The sequence below is a fragment of the Bos taurus genome, chromosome 22 (genome assembly GCF_002263795.3).
Source record: "Bos taurus isolate L1 Dominette 01449 registration number 42190680 breed Hereford chromosome 22, ARS-UCD2.0, whole genome shotgun sequence".
Taxonomy (NCBI): domain Eukaryota; kingdom Metazoa; phylum Chordata; class Mammalia; order Artiodactyla; family Bovidae; genus Bos; species Bos taurus.
The window spans coordinates 35,975,666-35,996,951 of record NC_037349.1 but is presented as its reverse complement, the minus strand read 5'-3'; the positions used below and the strand labels follow the sequence as shown (position 1 = coordinate 35,996,951).

General features: G+C 40.9%; 1 protein-coding gene across 25 annotated transcripts in view; it reads right to left on the bottom strand.

Annotated features, from left to right (window-relative positions):
- MAGI1 (membrane associated guanylate kinase, WW and PDZ domain containing 1) overlaps positions 1-21,286 on the bottom strand; it is a 644,187-nt gene that overhangs the window by 26,112 nt on the left and 596,789 nt on the right. For 16 of the 25 annotated variants that reach the window (XM_059880041.1, XM_024983171.2, XM_024983156.2 and 13 more), the window contains 5 exons: positions 21,134-21,165; positions 10,443-10,659; positions 6,766-6,849; positions 3,860-3,951; positions 1,362-1,554 (listed from right to left, as the gene is read on the bottom strand). In XM_059880041.1, the coding sequence (XP_059736024.1) occupies positions 1,362-1,554; positions 3,860-3,951; positions 6,766-6,849; positions 10,443-10,659; positions 21,134-21,165 (618 nt within the window). The remainder of the gene's footprint in view (positions 1-1,361; positions 1,555-3,859; positions 3,952-6,765; positions 6,850-10,442; positions 10,660-21,133; positions 21,166-21,286) is intronic. The other 9 variants (XM_024983163.2, XM_024983164.2, XM_024983165.2 and 6 more) reach the window with 1 other exon arrangement.

Here is a 21,286-nt window from a genome sequence, read left to right as displayed (position 1 = left end):
ACTAATCACCAACCCCTGGCAGCCACCATTCTTTCTGTCTATACATTGACTACTCTAGGCACCTCATAGAGGTATAAGCATACCATTTTTGTCCTTTTGTGACTGGCTTATTTCACTGAGCCTTATGTCTCTTCAAAGATTTAATATGCCTTTTTACCCAAGAGCTTAAAAACCCCAATATTTAAAATTTAAAAAAATAAATCTGAAACAAACATCTCATTGTTCTATTATTTTTATCTGGACCAGTGAAATAAAAAGTTTTCAACTCATCTCTAAAGTCATTTCTGATTGCTTCTGGCTACACGGGACACCATGTTATCTTGACACCATAAACGAGCTCTCAGGACATAAGTGATTAACACTGCTTTCCATGGCGGCAACAGGTAGCAGGGCTTTCACACTGGACCCTGATGTCTTAATTCTTTTGAAATTAATTATATACCATTGAAGTGAGTTCTACTAATTTTTCCTAAACAAGGAGCCAGTTGATTTTATTTGATAAGTAGCTGTTTCACTAGTACCATAGCTATGGAGAATTCATAAAATTTCATGTCATACTTTTTCAGTAATTCCACTGATATAACATGGAATTTCTTTCTTCAGCATTCTGGGTTGTCTTGAATACTTGGAGGTGGGGGCTGCCAACAAAGGTGATGAATGAATGCGAAAGGAAGACACTCCATGGACTGTCTCAAAATGGCAGATTCTAACACAGAAGTAAACCATGATTGCCAAGGATGGCAAGAAAGGAAGGCTAAAATCAGCAGGCAGTTGGAGGGAGTAGAGAATTGCCAAGGGTTTTACAAAACAGGTTATATTTGAGTTAAGAACGTATAGGACTTCTGGGTGTAGAGGAAGAAATCAAAGAGTACCTAAAACTGGCTAGCCATACGGCTTTCTTATAGAGAAAAAGTAAAAAATTAAAATAGTTTAATACATATGACTGTCAACAATAGAGTAACTTTTTATAAGCTTATTTGGCAGCATGAGACTGATTTTTGCTCTCTTATTTGGGTGCTACAATTCACCTGTCACAGTGACCTCTTTTGTTGAGAATCCTCATCAAATGAAGACAATGACTAAGTTCTGGTTGGCAAGGGGATGGAGGGACGTAACCATATATTCAACTAGCTTTGCTCTAAAAGCCTTTGTTGGATATGCACGGCTGGCACATTACAGTACTTTTGAGTGACAGTGGTTTTGCAGGGTTTGAGAGAAGCAAACCATCTGGAAATTCTGTGCTTAATCACATTTGCAAATATTTGCTAAAATAGATGCTTGAGGAGGCAGACACAGGAAGGGGGCCTCTTCTGTGCATAAAGTGACAAGGCAATGTCTAAAGGAATGAATGAAAAACATACCCGCAAACACCACTTTACGCCGCACCGTTAGATTGACGTGGCCTTGCTTGGCGGCTTGTTGCATAAGCTGGACCACAAGCTGGTGTGATTTTCCAATGACTGGTGTCCCATCCACACAGATTAATTCATCCCCAGACCTCAGACGGCCGTCTGTATCAGCAGCACCCAGTGGTACGATGTGACCAATATAAATCTGTTGAGTAATTAGATGATAGATGAAACACTAACCTTTTTGGTTGACTATTACAGGCACACCTTGGTGACATTGTGGGTTCAGTTCTGGATCACCGCAATAAAGCAAGTATCACCACAAAGTGAGTCACATGATTTTTCTCCCCAATGCATACAAGTTATGTTTACCCGGCGCTGGTGGTAAAGAATCTGCCTGCCAATTCAGGAGACCCAAGAGAGACGGATTCAATCCCTGGGTCAGACAGACCCCCTAGAGATAAAAATGGCAACCTGCTCCAGTATTCTTGCCTGGGAAATTCCATGGTCATGGGAGCCTGGTGGGCTACAGACAATGGGGTCACAAAGAGTTGGACACGACTAACTGCTCAAACAAACACAGATACTGTAGTTTAGTAAGTGTGCAATAGTATGTCTAAAAATTAAGGTATTACATACCTTAATTTAAAAAAAAAAACAAAAAAAACTTAAGTGGTAAAAAATGCTAACCATCATCTGACAATGGAAAGTTGGCACCAAACTCCAACTTGCAAAAAAATGTAATTTTTGCAAAGCTTAATAAAACAAGGCTTGTCTGTGTAATGATGGCCTTCACATCTCTGAGCAAAATTCAGCCCATTCATTTGTGTCTGTATCCGTGCCCTTCACTGGGTTCTAGCTGCTGTGCTAGGTGGTACAATAATTCTTAAGTGGTGCAAAAAAATAACCTTTTGTTGTTTGCTTCCTTGACATTTATCTGTGGTTTGCTGATGACTCATTCTTTTTTCCCCTTTGCAGAAATCAATCATTTTACTCCCTTCATGGGCAAAACCTTTTCTCCTTTTCTATAAGCCTTCTATTCAGAAAATTCTGCTAAGTATAACAGTAATACAACTTTTCTTTAAAGGTCAGCATGTGCCTAGCAATAGGGAATGCACGATAAATACTGTTAAATGAAAGGGTGAATCAAGCAAAGTCTGGTTGGGCATCCCTATTTCCATAGTCTATAGCATTGGCATGCAGAACAGGTCTTTATTTTTAGTGTCTTGGTATTGTTATATTAACCAGTCACTAAACTTCACAGGTGGCACAGTGGTAAAGAATCTGCCTGCAATGCAGGAGATACAAGAGACACAGGTTCGATCCCTGGGTCGGGAAGATCCCCAAGATAAAGAAATGACAACCCACTCCAGTATTCTTGCCTGGAAAATACCACGGACAGAGGAGGCTGGCAGGCTACAGTCTGTGGAGTTGCTAAGAGTCAGACACAACTGAGTGACTGAGCACATTACAAACTTTAGCTAAAACATCTGTTTTCCTTGCCTTCTCACTAGGTAATAATGCACAACGGTCTTTACATGACATGTATCTTTTACAAAGAACTTTGGTAGAAGAGCGGTTAAGAATACGGACTCTGGAATCACAGCCTTTCCAGGCCCTCCATTTACTAACTCTGTGATCCCAGGCAAGATCACATTAATCTTTCTGTGTCTTTATTTCATGATTTGAAAATGGGGGTAAATTCATAGATTTGATGCATACATGAGAAGGATGTACGTTAAAAGCCTTTGGCATAGCAACTGGCACATAGTAAGCAGACAAGAAATGATAACTATTTTTACTGTGATGAGGAAAATTTGAACAATACTTATCTTTAGTTCTTTTTTCCCCTTTCAAAAGAATCTCACGGTGGTCTCCTCAATGTACTCTAAAGATGAGGCCCGGAGAGATTAAATGTCTCCTGATCCTTGTTCAGGGTTCTTTCTCTAATTTTGTAAAGAGAGTGCTCCTACTTTCTCTAATCTCTCATAATGCCTTGTGAAGTGCCTTCTATGTCCTAGCTACTCAATATACAAAGCCAACGACCTGCTGGCAGATTTAACAGAATTGCCCAGAAGGATCAGGCCATTGTGTTCTCAGTTGATGTCTATTCCTGTTTTGCTTTTTTTGGTTTCTGTTTCTTTGATAGGGAGCTACAGATGCTGCAGCTGCCGCCCTCCACAAACATGAATACACACTCTTTAGAAAGGATCTAGTCTCTTCTTCCTCAAGACAGAAAGAGCTCCACAAAACCCAAAGAATAACTCCCACTGGTTAAGATGAAAGAGCCAGAGAAGATACATATATATATAACTGAGTCACTTTGCTGAATAGCAGAAATTAACACCAACATTGTAAATCAAACTTTTTTTTTCAAAAGATGGAAAGAGTTTTGGGTGCACCTAGTGGAACTCGAATCTTGGTGATCTGTCACTGCTGCCAATTGGGTTTGAATTCTTAGAAATTAGTACTGTGAGGGACAGGATGGGGCAGGGAGACAAGAGACTCACAGGTTCCCCTGGTTCATTGCCACCCAGAATCCTAAATCCAAATCCGGTCTCTTTTCTCCAGAGGAAGATGTCCTGTTCTTGATAATCTGGAACTGCAGAGAAGAGAGAGGAAGAGAGATTATTTCTGTGATAAAAGGAATCAGAGCCCTAAGGCGAACATAGTCACAGGACCAATACTGACCGTGCCTGAATGGATGACAGTTTTCAAACACAGACAAGCAAACAAAATAATCTGGACAGGTGAAATAAAAGAGGACGGTGAGCGAAAATAAATGGTGGGGACAGTCATTGAGCCTGAAGTGTTGTTTTTTGTTTCTTTTTTCCAAAGGACTAATCACTGTTTGATAGTTCCTCATCAAGAAATTATCCCTGATGAAGGCTGCAGTCAGTGCTCGCCACTCTCCTGGGTATTGTTGCAAGAGGAATTTAGTAAATTAAAATTATCATGCTCTGCACCACAAAGTGGGTGCCCATATCTGAGGAAGGAGTTCATGCTAAGTCAGACTGACCTCTGATGCGGAGGCTGGGGACGAGGAGTCAGGAGACCTGTTAAGTGCCGATGTTATAAACTACAAGATGAAAAAAAAACAGCTTATGGCAAAAACTATTAAAAAAACAACACCGCTTCTGTTTTTCCTTAAAGTAACCAAGACTAGCACACTGATAATATGATCTGTTAGGTCATTTTTGCCAAACTAGTTACTCTCAAACATCCTAATATTTCCCAATTTAGAACATTTACTATGATTTCACTACTATTACCAAAAAGTAGCCAGCCTTCTATATCCTTAAGATCAATTGTTCTATGTAAATGAACAATTTACAATTTGCAACAACAAATTGTTCTATGAAAATGAACCATATTTCATCACTAAATGAGTTTTTTACTCCATGATTTGCCTATATTTCAACATTGTAAGTACTAATTTATTAGCCAATAACTTGATATTTTACTTTCAAAATGCAGTAACAGTTCAGGGTTTTGAAATGGAAATCTCATTTTTTGTTTAAAGAAATTTCCGTAAGACCATGCTTACTGTACATGAGACTGTCCTATACACCATTATGACTTAACTAAGGTAATAAAAAAGGGTTATTCCTATTTAATTCTTACTTAATATTTTAGTGTATTTGTAGTGTGTTTTATAGTCTATAAGATGACCAATCTTTTATTTAAAGAGAAAAAAAATAATTTAGTGGCTGTGAATCCTAAAAGAGATTTTCAAATACTGCTCTGCAGAATTTCTGGTTTCTTTAATTCCTTGGCTTTGGGGCTAAAGGAGTGTGTAGATACTAAGAATTTAGTTTCCACCTTCTCTGATTTTGTACAATGGCAATGGGAAGAAGAAGGTGGCTTTTCAGATTTCAAGCAGGTGACAGATGTCCCACTTTGGGGACTCACCCATAAGCTTAAAATGACAGTGAATGAATATGTCAAGAGAAAAGAAACTAAATGAACAGGTAAATCCAAGTCAGAGGAGCCTGAATCCAATATTTGTGCTTGAGCTATCTTAATGCTGTGCTTTCAATGAATCTTCTTATCCAACACATTTCATTATAATTGCCTGGGCTAAGCTGTCAGACGCCATGGTACATGGAGTTAAGCTACATCACAGTACTCCCAGAAACACAATTTGAGAATGGTATTTTCTTGAGCGTGCTAAGGTAACAATATTTTCTTTCTGTTTGAGTAGCTGGCTAAAGGGTATTTGCTGTAATAGCCTCATTGAAACAACAAATTAAATCAACTTGAGTCTCCGTCTTAGGTTCACTCAAGCAGGAGAATTATTACCAAAATAGACCATGGGTGCTTTCCAGCCAACACAAGGTTCTTGGCAGAGTCTGCCTGAAAATAGCTGAACTTTTCTGTGAACAAGCAAAGACCTCTGCAGAGACCTCCAGCCCAGACCAATTTTTATTTTTATCACAGCATCATGTAACACCAGAACACTTGTCCATTCTATAGTGACACCAAATGTAGCAACAGACTTAGGCTTATCAAACAGCTTAGCCCATTGGGGAAAAAAAATTCTTCTCAGAAATAAGCAAACGGCAAATTTACTTAAAGAGCTTCCGATTGAAAATGAAGATGCCCAATGACAGACCCCAAGGGTGCAGAAGATGCAAACAATGAACCTTCAGGAAAACACACACAAACACAGATAAGTTACAAAGAAAGTCTTTTGGCCCTTGAACTTGAGCATTTTGACAATTATATTCTTCCACCAACCAAATACCATGTACCAAATATAGAACTTTGGTGATCAATCAGTACCGAAACACATTACAGAATTATTTTATCTTCTCTGTCCTCTGCTGCCACTTATTCCCAATGGCATTACAGTTTCTAAACTACTCCCCCAAAATGTTTGTTTTTGTTCTCTTCTTCATTTCAGGAAGATTTTATTAGAATTAAGTTTTTAGGAGGTAGCAGGGTAGAACCAACTTTCTGATATTACTATCGCCTTTTTATTTTTCCCAGTCTAAATCAAGAAGAGCTAAGAAAATCTCATCCAGCTCTCTTTATTCTAAGCACTGGTACAGGGGACAGGAAGAGTAGCTCATTTCCTTTGTAATTCCATCAACAACCCGACAGAGCAGTCAAAAGACTTCCTTTGATCGTTAGAGACAATGGGATCACCAGGTTTGCAGAGAACCCTCCTGGTGTCTCCATTACTACAGACACACAACATATTTGCAGACTTGGTTACAACATGCCTATCACTTTTTTACTTCACCTTGTCTTTGATCTAGGCTTGGTCAACAAGAAAGTCCCAAACACTTCTGTTCCTGGCATCCCTCTTTCTTCCCTCCTTTTTCTGAGTTTCTTCCCACCCCCAGACCAATGGGAACATCAAACAGGATGAGTAATAATACAGAAATGAAAGTTTTCAGCGGATCCTTACTCTGACATTCTCCAAAATTCGTGGAATTGATTTCTCTCTCTCTTTCACCCTTGCTCAATCCCGATGCAGGCGAAGGTGACATAGCTGGAATATTAATGTCACAATTTTGCAAAGCTTAATGTATGTGCTTTCTCTTACTTCATTTTAATTTAGTTTTGATTGATAAGGAATGTGCAGTTAAGCTTTCACAGTAAAGGTCAAGGCTGCTGTGGATTTTAAAAGACTATAGTTTGAGTCTTTTCTTTTTCATGGTACTTTTCTCGTCAAAAAGCTAGAATTTACAACAGTACCATTGAGAATTTCATTGAACCAGCATTACCATCTTAAGACTCTTCCTATTTAATTATACTCTAAAGTACCCATTCTCATACGACCTTGTTTGAATCATGTCATGAACCTGAGATTTATCTAAACCACTTATTTCCTTTTGAGAAAAATGTAAGCATGCTTTTGTCATTTAAAATAGTATCAAGTTTCTGATGTGATTAATTCTTTGACTAATACCTGTTCAGATGTATTCTTGGCAGTTCAACCAAAATACTATGTTATTTAGTGACACAAGTCATCACATCTGGCCAAGAGTTGAACAAATACACAAGTAAGAACTGTCACAATAGCTCTTAAAATCTAGAGCTTCCAAGCTTCTTAAACCATGATAAAGGAGCTGTACACCAATTCGAGATCAGTAAGCATGTCTCTCAAGGGACAGGTGTAAGCCGGTTAATATGACAGCTTTGTCATTTTTTCTTTCCCAACTCTCTTGCGAACAGGTAAAGTTTCAAGTGAAAGCTTTAGATTTTCTTTTGTAGTAAACACTAGTGGATACCAGCTGCTCTTCCTGAACATTTACAAATAACTGACTTCATCAATGTCATTTTTTAAAGATATGCACAACTGCCATGTAATCTAGAAAAAATACAAAACAGTCAATGTGACTTTTAAGGGACTTCCATGCTTGTTTTTAACTGAACATTTAAGTTTATCAAAGGGATTTATTAACACATCTGTAATTCAGATTGATTCATCTGGACACTGCTGTTTTGACAGATGGCCATATAAAGAATGCGGTATTCATGGCATTCATACCATGTGAAGGAACTGGATCAGAGACTTGGTTAAGAATCTTCACACCGCCCTTCACAATAAAATGAAATATAAGGAAAATATATTTCCCCCTCAAAAGGGGGATAAATTAAGGGTACAATGAAGGTGCTCCCGTTGACTTTAATTTTCCTGTTTTTCCTGGAGTACTTTGCCTTGCAGGGAGGGGCAGGGAATCACACTTAATGCGGCTACATGTTGCAATTTTTCTTTTTTTCAAAAAAGCAGATTAAGAAACAGCCTGTGGGAATGGCAGAAACTGATCTGGAATAAAGCAAAATACTGATTAAAAGACAAGACTAATGTAGGTTCATTCAATAAGATATTGTGAAGAAAAAAAAAATCTGTGATAGATACTGAATAACATGGAGAGAGAAATCTTATCATTATCCTCATTTAGTTGTGAGGAAGAAATCCGTGTGAATTTTAACATCAATTAGGTTCTACGATCACTCAATTATGGAGCCTCTAATCACACACACACAAAAAAATTGCTTCTCATTTGTGCTGCTAGATCCTGTTCCTTAGATGTCCTAGAAAGTCAAGGCCTAAAGAGGCACCATTCCAAATGTTTCGGTCTGCTTCTCATTCTAGGTTTAGAGCAGCTGGCTATGGCAGAATTAGTTTTTTTTTTTTTTCCTGGTGAAAACTTTTAAAAAAGTAAATACCAAAGTCTTGATATAATAGAAATACCGCTTGATATAACAGAAATACCATTTCCATCAAGGTAAAAATGGCATCTGAGCTAGAGCCTTGTGTTCCTCGGGTGTGTTAGAATTGTCTGTCAATCCATGTAGCCCTCACCAGCACTTCAGAACACAATTTGTTTTACTGCAAAAAGATTCATACATGGGAAACTCAGTCATAAATATGTACTAACTGAGAAGAGCAGGGACATGGTCAATAAAGCAGTATCTTCACATCAGCTGAAGTTGGGTCATTGATTGGAGGAGCCGTGTGCTTGGAAATGTGAAGGGAATGTGAACATACTCTTTGAAAAACTTTTCTTCAATGAAATAATTACAATCAATGAGAAGTCCCAGTGAAAACAGACGCCAGGTTCATGTTTAGCAAAACTGCTTACAAGGGATGCTCCAAATGGAACTTCATTTCTTCTGGCCTGAAGTCAGGCATACTCCAGGGGTCTTTCTAGTCCAGAGACTAAATAAATCCTTCACAAATTATCGGGCTTTTGCCAGCATAGTGAAACCTTAGCCAAAAGACTGTACTTAATTCCACATACTACTGTAGTGAGAAGGTAATGATGTCTCTCCCTTGGAGAGGAAAAGGAGACAGACAAACCTCTGGGTAACTTCTAACACTTGACCATCACCAAGACTGCAGACAGGCCTTGTGTCCCCTAAGTGCTGACTTTCACCCAGCAGTGTGGCCTGCTTTCAGACAGGTTGCTGGGTTCACTCTCCTGTCCGGTTTGGGTCACAGAGGAGCTGCTTCAGCCAGCCAGGGACTGCCTCCTGGCCAAGTCCAAGTGGGTGGGCAGCAGGCTGTAGCACTTCCCACAGCCCCCATCACCTCTGCGTCTCGCCTCTCCAGAGGGCTGTACGGAGAGAACCCCAGCTGTGACTCCAAAGGACACTTATGCTGAGGGGAGTGGGGGCCATGAGGATGGACAGAGTGATTCCTTTCTCTATTCCAATTTTAATCAGACCCTTTAGCAGACCCTCATTAAACATGCTCTCCTATCCCATGACAATCTAAAGTGCATGTACTTTATAGTTACTTTGTCCTGACCACACGTACGAAAAAACGTCAGTAAAATCAACAGCTAAAAAAAAAAGGAGAAGGGGTGTCTATTTGCACGCCCTAAGATTAAAGCATTTTTAGGAACATGGATTTAGTAAGATAAATGAATATTATTTGTGGTGAACAGTCTTTGGAAATCATCTCATAATAAAAAGCAAAAAAAAAAAGTCCAGGGACTATTCAGTTTATCAGAGCCAATAAGACAACAGTAGTTCATATTTATCAAAAAGGTGAAGCTGAAGGAATACACAAAACTACAGCATGAACAATTAAAGCACAAATACCCACTGCTTGTTTTTTTCCTTTTTGAAAGGAATGTTTAGAAAGATTAATAACAGTTTAAAACATTATAAGTATTCTTAAAAACCAAGAGACCACTAAAAAAGCACTGAATTTCTTCTTATTACTCTTGTAATCCACACCAATCGTATTTATGTTCTATTGTATATGAGAGCCCTTTCACTAGACAGGAGCTCGAAGGAGGCCACCGTCTCCACGCAGGGAAGCATTAATGAGGCAGTAGTTCTTATCTGCCACTTCTTCTAACAGAAAGGAAAAATAAAGCCATTTTTCCCCCAGGCCCTTCATCTGATGACCATCCATGACTACCCCACCCCGCCCAAAGAGATGACAGAACAGAGCCTCCATGAATGTCCAGCAGATTCTATCACTGCTCTGAGATGCTGTCACCTTTCACCCGGATTCACCTCTCTCCTGTTCACACACTGACAATCTATTCTCAACAACCCTCAAGACAGAGTTGGAGCACCAAGATGGGGTCCAGGCAAGACAGGAGCCAGGGTGCTACTTACGTCGATTTTCATACATGCTCCTGGACTGGGCCCAGATTTTAAAAGGATCTGGTTTTTTCTGCCCAGAATTGTCGGTCTGATCTGGAGCCGGGGCCTCGGCGGGTGGGAGCTCGGGCAGCACCTGTGTGCTGTGGCTGGGGGAGGCAGTGTGCAGGCTTCGGTGGCTGGCGACACTATGCTGGGAACTATTCTGGCTGTCTTTTCTTTCCAGTGGTTGCTGAAAGGAAGCAAGTGAGAGGGGCAAGAAGAGAAGATTATTATTGGTTCCCTGAGTGGGTGTTTTCCATCAGCTCACTTTTTGTTCATCACTTCTGTGCATACATACATAAATTTATCAACAACATTTTGGCTTCCACCTTCGTCGGGCTCATGCTGAATGCAGATAAATCTCCAGGTGATTGACAGACAGATAGAGGGGTGGGCCAGATAGAAGGACATCATCACAAAACATACTGCTTTCAGGGCTGGAGCAGAAAACAAATCCAATTTTCATCACAGGTTCTCAGCTAAGACACCAGGCTTGTTTATTATGAGATGTATCTGTTTTAACATCTTCTTTTTTTCTAATTACAAAGAATTTTATTCAGGAGTTAAATCCTTCCATCTTAATACTTGCATAAACATTGTCATTTTAAAATCAAATATCTAACAGAAAATATCATGCATGGTTTAAACAGAAGGCTAAAATATCCAAGAAAGTAAATCAGGGTTAACAAGGTTCCTTCAGATCCTGCATTTTCCATCTTTCAATAATAAAATACCCAACCTCTAGTTAAGGGTTTACTATCAGTCTTTCTAGTCTGTAAGAAATAAGGATCAGATCTTTAAAAAAAACAACCCATGCCTAGCATTATGTGTGCGCTTGTACTTACAACTATATAAATAACTACTATCTGAAGAGCTCTCATAATTCTTAGTGAATCAGTTTTGCAGGCATCACATTTCACCTCTGATCTCCTGATAACTACTGTTGGTTGAAAACCAAGATCCAACTTTATATATGGGTTGACCTCCAGGGCTAAGCCTTCTTAGATGTGCACTGACTTGTTCAAACTCCAAGCAGTAGTCAAAGGCACAGAGTTTCACTAGAATTTCAGTTAGAATAAGCAAATTCCTGTTCCTTAAAATATGCTCAGCAAAAGACCCTTCCCATTTTATGAGATGCTCTTTGTAGAAAGGACCACTGAAGGGAGAGCAAAATCTAGTGGGAGGAAAAATACTGGATGGGAAATAAAATAATTTCTGCTCTTATTTTCTCCAGCGAAAGATGTGGTAAGCCCAGGTGTGTGTTCTCCTCATTCAAAAGAAAAATCCTGGAGTCCTGTCTCTTACAGCACACTATCCCTACAGTTATAGTAAAAGGGCATCTCCAGCTTGTGTTATAGATTCTGTGTAGCCTATCAAGTAGCTTATAAGATCTCTGACCTAGACATTCCAGTTCCCTAATGTTCTTTATAGTATCAAACTCTTGCCCTTGGCCTCACGATCAGTCCTATCACATCATTCTTCCTTGCTCTCTCCCCAGGTAGCCTCCAACTTTTATTCCCACCTCAACGGAAATTTCCAAGGTCCCTCTCATTTACTTCTTAGGTCCCTCTACTCCTTCCCTTTCCAGTCCTTGCTTTGAAATAAACATCAAAGTAAGGTCAAGGAGGACAAAAACTTAATTTTCCCTTGACTGTTCCAGATTACAGATCTGAATATAGGTTTTAGCAAGGATTCAAAGTTGAGGAAAATGGGGCACGCGTTTCATGAAGGTAAAATACATGCTTTAAAATTATACTCGGTGTGGCCTGTGGGAGAAACTTGAGGAACGTACTCTAAACTAGCAAAGAAGTCTTGGTAATCAATGGTATGAGAGGCTTAACGCACTCAGACGCAAGGGAAAAGCTGACGAAGAGGTCAGGAAAACACGCCGGCAAGGACAACCATCACCATTACCCCACATCACCACGTTCCCTTTGGAGGACCAGGGGCTCAGTTCAGACCTGGATGGATCAGCATTCCAAGACTTGGGACAGAACCTGGTTCTGCCAACTTCCAACAATGCCCCCCACCAAGGTGAATTCAGCTCTCAGGGCCAGGTATCCCCTTTCTATTTCCTAAGAAGGTCAATACTGCCTTCTTGCTTCCCCTAGAGACATGCTGAAGATGTTCAGAGTCAGAAAAATGTTAATGACGGATACACTCCTATCCCCTTATACACATATATGGGAATTTGTTTTTCTCTTCACTGCAGTCTTTACAAGGGTCTCCGTTATAAACAAATATGTGCAGTGTCAGCCCATTTTGGGTGTGTAAACATCCCAGCACAAACAGAAAATATATTGGGTTAGGGGGGAATTTTCCCCCTCTTGTATTTTCCTGTACTGCCTACTTCTTACTTGCATAATGCACAGAGAATGTTTTTATAATCCAGACCAAATGTAAACCTGTTTTCATTTAGAAATGAACCTTAGTAAGGAGAATTAATGGGGCTGTAACTTTCTACTTTTTACAATTTGGAAGCGTTTTGTTTCCGCCCGCCTAGAAAGGGGTGGGAGAGGGGGCTTCCCTGGTGGCTCAAATGGTAAAGATCTGCCTGTAATTCAGGAGATGGGGTTTGATCCCTACGTTGGGAAGATCCCTTGGAGAAGGGCATGGCAACCCACTCCAGTATTCTTGCCTGGAGAATCCCCGTGGTCAGAGGAACCTGGTGGACTATAGTCCATAGTGTTGCAAAGAACTGGACAGAACTAAGTGACTACCACGTGGACGGGGAGGAAAATGATATTTTAAAAGTGAAAGCAACATGTATATTACCATATGTGAAAAAGACGACCAGTCCAAGTTCCATGCATGAAACAGGGCACTCAAAGCCAGTGCACGGGAACAGCCCTGAGGGATGGGATGGGGAGCGAGGCAGGAGGGGCGTTTAGAATGGGGGGCACATGTACACCCATGGCTGATTCATGTCAATGTATGGCAAAAACCACTACAATACCGTAAAGTAGTGTCCAATTAAAATAATTTAAAATTATTTAAAATAAACTTAATTTTTTAAAATTTTAAAAAATAAAATAAATAGCTGAATTAATAAAAAAGTGAAAAACTTAAAATAAATAAATAAAAGTGAAAGCAAACAATTCAATAGATGAAGAACCTCTGGGTTTACCATGAGAGTTGCATCCTTCTCTTCAAATGCCCTCCCTTTCCCAGCTTTTCAAACGAGTAGCAAATGACAGATGTGGGTTCCGACCATTATCACTAAGTTCAGTTTACGGTTAAAGTCGGACTCAGACTCTGGAAGCTCTCACATCCTTTGTACAGAGGCTCCTCTTCATGAAGCCTCTGGGACCCTGTGAGGGCCACTACAGGATTACCTGAGGGAAACCTCACACCCTTCTTCCGACAGCCCTGTCCCACTGAAAGAGTTTGGACATTTCTCCAACAGAGAACACATGTGCTCTCACACACATGCCCACAAAGGCATGCACAGAGATTCTGTCTGTCACCTCAGGGGTTTCCAAGACACTCTGATGGCTATCCCAGTGTAACAGATCTGACATGGAGGACCTGGAAATCTTGTGTTTAACTAAAGAGACAGCCTCACCATAACCAAAGAGTGTAAATGAAGTTTACTGGAAATGGCTTAGGCCATTTAAAAATTTTTATCACCTTTTCTCAACTTTCCCATAAAGGACACATTTAGGTCCAATTTATCACAAAATGACAGATATGATCCAGACTGAGTTTGCAAACCTGCCTCTCCATCAAACTGCACCTCTGCATCCCCTTTGAATCCCATCTAAACTTTGTTCCTAAATGTGGAAAATCAAAGCAAAGCAGCATCCTGAGAATATGCTTTAAAAACTATGCCACCACTAACCTATCACTAATTGGAATAATTCTAACCTACCCTCAGGGGCTAAACATATGAGCATCTGGAAGCTTTTTGGACTTTTCCCTGATAAGATTTAACCTTGCTTTATGTTTCTTCTCAAGTTCAATTATAAAAATGACTTAATTGGAAGATGCATTCTGTATTTAATATCTTGGCACCTAAACTTTCTGAAGCTATGTTCGGTGGGTGTAGAGAAGTTCAAAATACACCTTTTTATTTTCTGAGAACATGTTAATTAGCTGTGACATTGTCTTTTATTTGGTTAAGGTCCAGAACTGTCCAGGAGAAAACCAATGTTTATATAGCTCTCAAATTAAAGTCATCTTGTATGCCTTTCAACAGTCTGCATTACCTCCCAGAAGACTTGGGGCATAAGAACAGATTTACTTCTGAACTTGTTATAACACAGGATCTGACTTGCATCAGAAAAATGCAAAGATAGTATGACTATCTTTCACCTCATTTTTCTAGGTGAGAAACTGGCCCCCAAATAAGCATTAATAGTTAAAGATATACTTTCAAGGGCTTCCCAGGTAACATCAGTGGTAAAGAACCTGCCTGTCATTGCAGAAAACATAAGAGACATGGGTTGGATTCCCTGGGTCTGGAAGATCCCCTGTAGAAGGGCATGGCAATCCTCCCCATTATTCTTGCCAGGAGAATCCCATGGACAGAAGAGTCTGGTGGGCTACAGTCCACGTGGTTGCAAAGAATTGGACACGATTGAAGCTACTTGGCACCCACACACGCATACATGCTGAAGTAGTTCTGTGCATGCTAAGAACATGGATGGTGCAAACACCCAGAACATCAATGACAGAACACCCAGAACAGCCCCTCTTGAGTAAATACCTGCCATACATTTATTCCCTCATCCAATAAATATATACTGATCGCCTGCTGTGAGCCAGATTCTGAAAGATATAATGTATAAGTAAGAAAGAGATATTATCTGAGAAGTTATTAGGGGAGGTACGTGTGTGTGCGTGTGTACATGTGCATGTAGATGGACAGTAATCAAATAATCAACACAGACTGATGACAACATACTGCAACATCCTTTAGGAAAATAGTAAGGGGTGGCTTCTGGAAGAATATTCCATTGCTAAAAGCAGCATGTGCTAAGTCTGCAAAGCAAAGCGGAGCCTAAACTGTTAGAAGAACTGAGAGACGGCTATGGAGGCACACTGGGGTTGGGGGGCAGGCGGGGTGCAGAGGTGGCCTGAGATGAACTTGGAGACCAAATAATGCAAGGGCCTTGTGGGCTACTCTAAGGAGTCTGGGTTCACTCTCAGTTCTGGGGAGGAAGACTCCATTAACAAATTAAAGCAGGGATGTGCCAAGAGCCAACTTATTTCCAGAAAGTTTGGTCTGGCTTCTACCTGGAGAATATGTGGGCGGGGATGGGAGTAAAAGCATAACACCAGTCAGGAGGCTACTGTACAGAACAGGTGAAGGACCAAGGGTGGTTTACCCCAGGGGAAAAGCAGCGACAAAGGGGAGGGACAGGTAAAGTCAAAAGACGCTTTGGTGCCAGATTGACAGGCATTGCTGAAAGCTTGAAAGGAGGAGAAGACGAGGAGGAGGAGCAGAGGGGAGGAGGAATGGTTAGGCAGAGGAAAAGGAGATCCTAGAGACATGGATATCTACCTTTAGGTCTCCAGCTTAAATAAACGATTGGAAAGGAGTACCACATATTGAGCTGAATATCTCCAACACAAGCTGTTATCACTAGGTGGACACTTTTGGAGCAAGACTTTTTATTTCTGAGTATCACATCAGGGCCAACTAGGAAGAAAGAAACGGGTTCAATTTTGAAAACTCCTTGGAAGTCCTTGGCCACACACTAGCCTTGAACTTATGTCATAAGACCTTTGAAAATAACACTGATCCAACCCCCCCTAAAACAAATGATTTCCTTATTACTGACAGGCCAGGGAAATTGGAAAGATGCAATGGATTTTACAAATGGGAATGGGGGAAAAAGCCAGCTCATTAGTATTTCACAGAATGATTTCAAAGTCGAGGTACTTATAAAGTGAGCTGAAAATATTTGCTCAGAAGAGCAAACTAATACAGACAGCACTTAGGTGCTTAAATGATGAAAAGAATTCATGTGGCTTAAAAATGACAAATTGATCCATTTTTAAAGCAAAATTATTTACAGTTCATGTATCTGCCAAGACTGAAGGCCACTGCAGTGATTTACATGGACAACAGGAAAAACTCCAAGTGCTGATGAGGTATTAGGCCAATGTCATTAAAGGTTGCTCCAAAATCAGTCTCAAATACAAGCCAAAGCAGAGGACGGTCCTTTTTTCTCTTTCTTTTATCATTTATGGGTCTAAGTCAAATGATTTTTTTCCAAAAAGCAAGAAAGAGGAAGGAGTTAATGGAGAAGAAAAGGGAAGTATTGATTAATATGAAAATGAATTACGCATGTTTTAATGGAGTCGAATACAACAGCAAAGTCTATTTTGTAGGGCTCCAAAGGGCTGAGGGTCTGAGCTACTGTGAGCAATGAGAGGCAAGAAGACTTATGTAAGCAACCCTAGGCCTTCTACCATCTACTTCTCCCACTGCTTTTCCTTGCAGCTTGGACTTAGGTGGGCTGTACCACTGTCCTGGTTCTGGGTCAGGTGGCATTCGGGGCACTAAGGCAACGGAGAATGTGAGAAAGAGGCGGCATTCAGGCGGATTCAGGCTGGGTTACTTAACTGTGTACATTGCCTAACATCTCTCTCTTGTATTTTTTAATGACTAGCTGTCAACTATGTCTTTGGCAGTCCTTCCAGGAGTAAGGGACAGAGAACAGTGGAACAGAAACCTGTTGTTGTTGCTACTTTCATCCATTGTGTTCACTGAAGATACTTCTTTGCCCATCATTTGGCGTCCTTTAGGAAAACTTTGGAGAAGGCAATGGCACCCCACTCCAGTACTCTTGCCTGGAAAATCCCATGGACAGAGGAGCCTGGTAGGCTGCAGTCCATGGGGTTGCGAAGAGTTGGATACAACTGCACGACTTCACTTTCACTTTTCACTTTCATGCACTGGAGAAGGAAATGGCAACCCACTCCAGTGTTCTTGCCTGGAGAATCCCAGGGACGGGGGAGCCTGGTGGGCTGCCGTCTATGGAGTCGCACAGAGTCGGACACGACTGAAGCAACTTAGCAACAGCAGTAGCAGGAAAACTTTGTGCGAGAACTTTTTTTCAAAACTAGAAACATACTGTCTCTTTAGTGAACACATTATGCTTTTTTTTTTTAATTTGAAAATAAAAGATAAGTAAATAATGTGGTTACCTACATTGCATAGGCTGCTGGGGAACTCAGAAGAGTTTCATAGCCCCATCACAGCATCTAACTCAATTTTTCAAATGGCTTTTTATGGCTTTGGATGACTACTTCACTAAGGTTATCATCATTAAGCGCTCAATGACTTTTATTACGTGTATACTTGTTCAATGTTGTATATCTGCTTGGCTACCTTTTAAAAATACATGCTCATCAGACTTTAGGCCTCATGAAGACGGTGAGTATAGATTTGTCTTTTTCTCTCTCTCCAGTTGTATGAGGGCTTGAATGTTTTCTGTTTTAGTTCCTGGGTCTGGGTCTGGCTCATAGGAGATACCCAATAAATACCCATTGATGGAACAAATGCATGAAAGTTTTTACTGATCTGTGACAGGGCATCCTTTTTTTGAAAGGAGCAATCAATAAATCATTTGTAGGCTCCAAGAAGGCACCATCTTATTTATTACATCATTTCCAGTGGCTCACACCAACCCTGACACTTGGTAGTTTTTCAACACCAGCTTGCTGAATGGATGGATGAAAGGATGAGTAGATAAAAGAGAAATGTATGGCTAGATGGGCAGATGAAAGAAGAGAGAAAAGAAAGCAACGGTTGGGAAATGAACTATCGAACAAACCTAGGTGAACACTGACTTCAAATTCAGGGTTTAGTGTGATACTGAGAGTTTTCAATTCTCACACACAAAATCCTTGTGTGCGATTTTGACAGAGTCTCTGTTAAACAAGTTTCCAGTCAAGATGATTAAATTGGGCCACCAAATGTTTCCCAGTGAGGACTAAAACCTGACAGCAAATATGTCTTATTTTTGTCTCTGCCATTTGGCAGAAAAATCCCTGATGCTATATGGATGTCCAGGTATTAAATTAGAAAGATTTTATTAAGACACCACCATTGTCCCCCATGAGTATATAAACCATAAATTTAACATTTACACTAAACCTAGTAGGTGAAATTGCTGATTGAGAGTAAGTTACAGAGACTATCCAGGAGGGGAAATGAGATAAACAAGAGAAGTCCTTCCGTTCTAAAAAAACCCCAACTACTTAATTATTGAAATTTTAGGGGAAAAAAGATATGAGGGCAAAGGAAGCTGTCAGTCACATGAGCAAGTCAACAATATCAGGAGCCTCTATGAATAAAGAACAGACACCATCCTCAGTTCAGACAGTGTATCTCAGAACTAACAGTAACTCTCAGCGTATCATAACCCAGGCACAGACAGTGTACATTTCATTCTGCAGCCTGTCTGTCTGTCACTATGGGAATGGCGTTCTGGAACCAGGACATTCAACTTCCCCACGGATTTCCTCCCATCCTACCCAAAAAAATCTCATCGTCATCTGTCTCTCTGGCAGGACTTCATCAAAATTCATACTGGGAAAGGGGAACAGCTTTCAACCCACCTGTACAGAACTCCTACTGATCACAGATGTTAGCAAGGCTCTAACTGGCAACAGCAGACCTTGGCTGATAGCCCCCCCAGTTTTGTGCAGCAGCTGCCAGAGGGTGCCAGCAATGCTGTGAAAACCACCATCCCTGTCCTGGCAGAGAAACCAGGGAAGGACAAGCCCCAGGCTGGGGGCTGGCTCTTTTCTAACCCAGCAACACACCAGTCTCTTAGCTTGTGGTAATTAAGAGCCAGCAGACTGTGGGCAAAGCAGTTAAGAGAGGCTTTTTCCCTAGGAATGTAGCCTGAGTAATTGGTTTGCTGCTTGCTAATGACACGGCTTCCATAAAAATAAATGGTCATGGGGAATTCTTAACTGACTTGGTGAATGCGGGCCCCTATACCTGTTTGATATCCTTTAAGTTCAGCAGGAAATTCCACAATGTGTTGGGGGAAAAAAAGATGCAAATGAATCTACAAAGATCCTTTTGCACAGCAAGTTTAAATGGAATGCAAAACAACACAGAACACCTTGCTACTGATGTCATCCTGCCTGTGCCAAACTGCTCTCTCCCCCAGTACGCTCCATGTCAAGACTCCATTTCATGTGGAGTGCATAAAGTAAGTCCATGCATCACGCAGCATGCCAGGGGGCGGGGGAGAAAAAAGGATGACTCCTGATAACTCAAGCTCATGTGACACCTCTCTCAGTTGTGCTTCTATTTTTTTCTGAAGGCTGAAAAGGTTTCTGGACTATGACCCAGGGATGGGGAGACACATATGCATGCACATACACGCACACACGTGTGCACATGCACACACACGCACAGAGGCTTTGGAATCTCCATAGTTCCAACACGGACACCGACCAGCCCTTCTCAGCTTGGACATTAACACAAAATGACAAGGGAGGCAGACAAAGTCACATGTTCCCATCACCATAGCATCATGCCACTGGAATCACATCAATTATTGCAGGTTTTTCTCTTTGGAGAACTTAGGAGCAGGGCTTATGAATGCAGGAAGCCCCCTCTCTCATCTCATGAATAAACTTCTGCCTCTCGCTGCCAGTCTTGGAGACAGGTGGAAAAATTCAGCTGCAGCACATAAGCTGCAAAGTTTTTAAGGGTTCTCCGCTCCCGGATGGCAGAAGGTTGTCAATTTTCCCTCCCCCGCCCCCTAATATTCTAAGCCACAAGGAAGCACACCCCTCTCTCTGTATCTTGGTGTTAAAGATTTGGGAAAAGTTCTTTCACCTGGATCAATTGCACAGGCACCGGAGTTCCAGATTTTGAGTTTTTAAGTAGCATTTTAATTTGTTGTCAGTGCCCTGGGAGTAGAAGCTCACCACCACCAAGCAAAACACTAGAGCCTCTAAGCTATTAGCTAACATGTCAACTAGGTAATGCATCTTCAGGGAAACCAGATTAGAAAGGACAGCATAACATTGATTTTTTTTTTTTTAAAGAATCCTATACCTGCAGCATAATGCCGCTAAAGCCGGAAAAACAACAAAGGACATTTCCACAGAGGGGAAAATGTCTTATTCTCAGTTCTGGGGCATTTTCCATGTGAGCATGGGCATATACACAGGACAGAGTTATTCCTCCGTAAACCTACAGGCTTTACAATTTTTAAATAATTTATCATCCAGTGCATAAGAAAGCTTAGGGAGGGAATCCACCCATGTGAATGGCTGGAAACACCAGTTGAGAGCAATGCTATTCAGGAAGCAGGTGGAGGGTTTTTTTTCCCTCCTCCCAAAAGAAACAATAGCATTTATATCAAGTTAAAACATCTAAGAGACTCATGCATTGGAATGAGAGTTGTGAAGCATTTATACAGAGAAGATTACAAACGTGCATTCTTTATCCAGGCTTCTGCACCCTGCCTACAAATCACTGGACAGTTAAAGACAAACCCAGATAATACCTTCTATACCAAATGGAGCTCCAGAACTTAATAAAATGAGCCTTGGTTCTTGTCTCCTCCACCCACTCTAAAACACATTTAGTGAAGTCCAGCCAGATAGCATCTCCTCCCACCACCAGCCTCCCACCCTCCACCCCCCAAAAAACCAGTACCAAGTAACTGACAAGTCCTTACCGACTTTGGGCTCTTCTTGGGAACTGGCAGTCCTGGAAAAAATGCAACAAGGAGGGAAGGGGTTGGGGGGAGGGGGGAAAGAGATCATTAGCATATAAATGTTACCTTTTCCTTAAAGAACAATCCCCAGGTGTTTCATGGCAACCTAGCCAT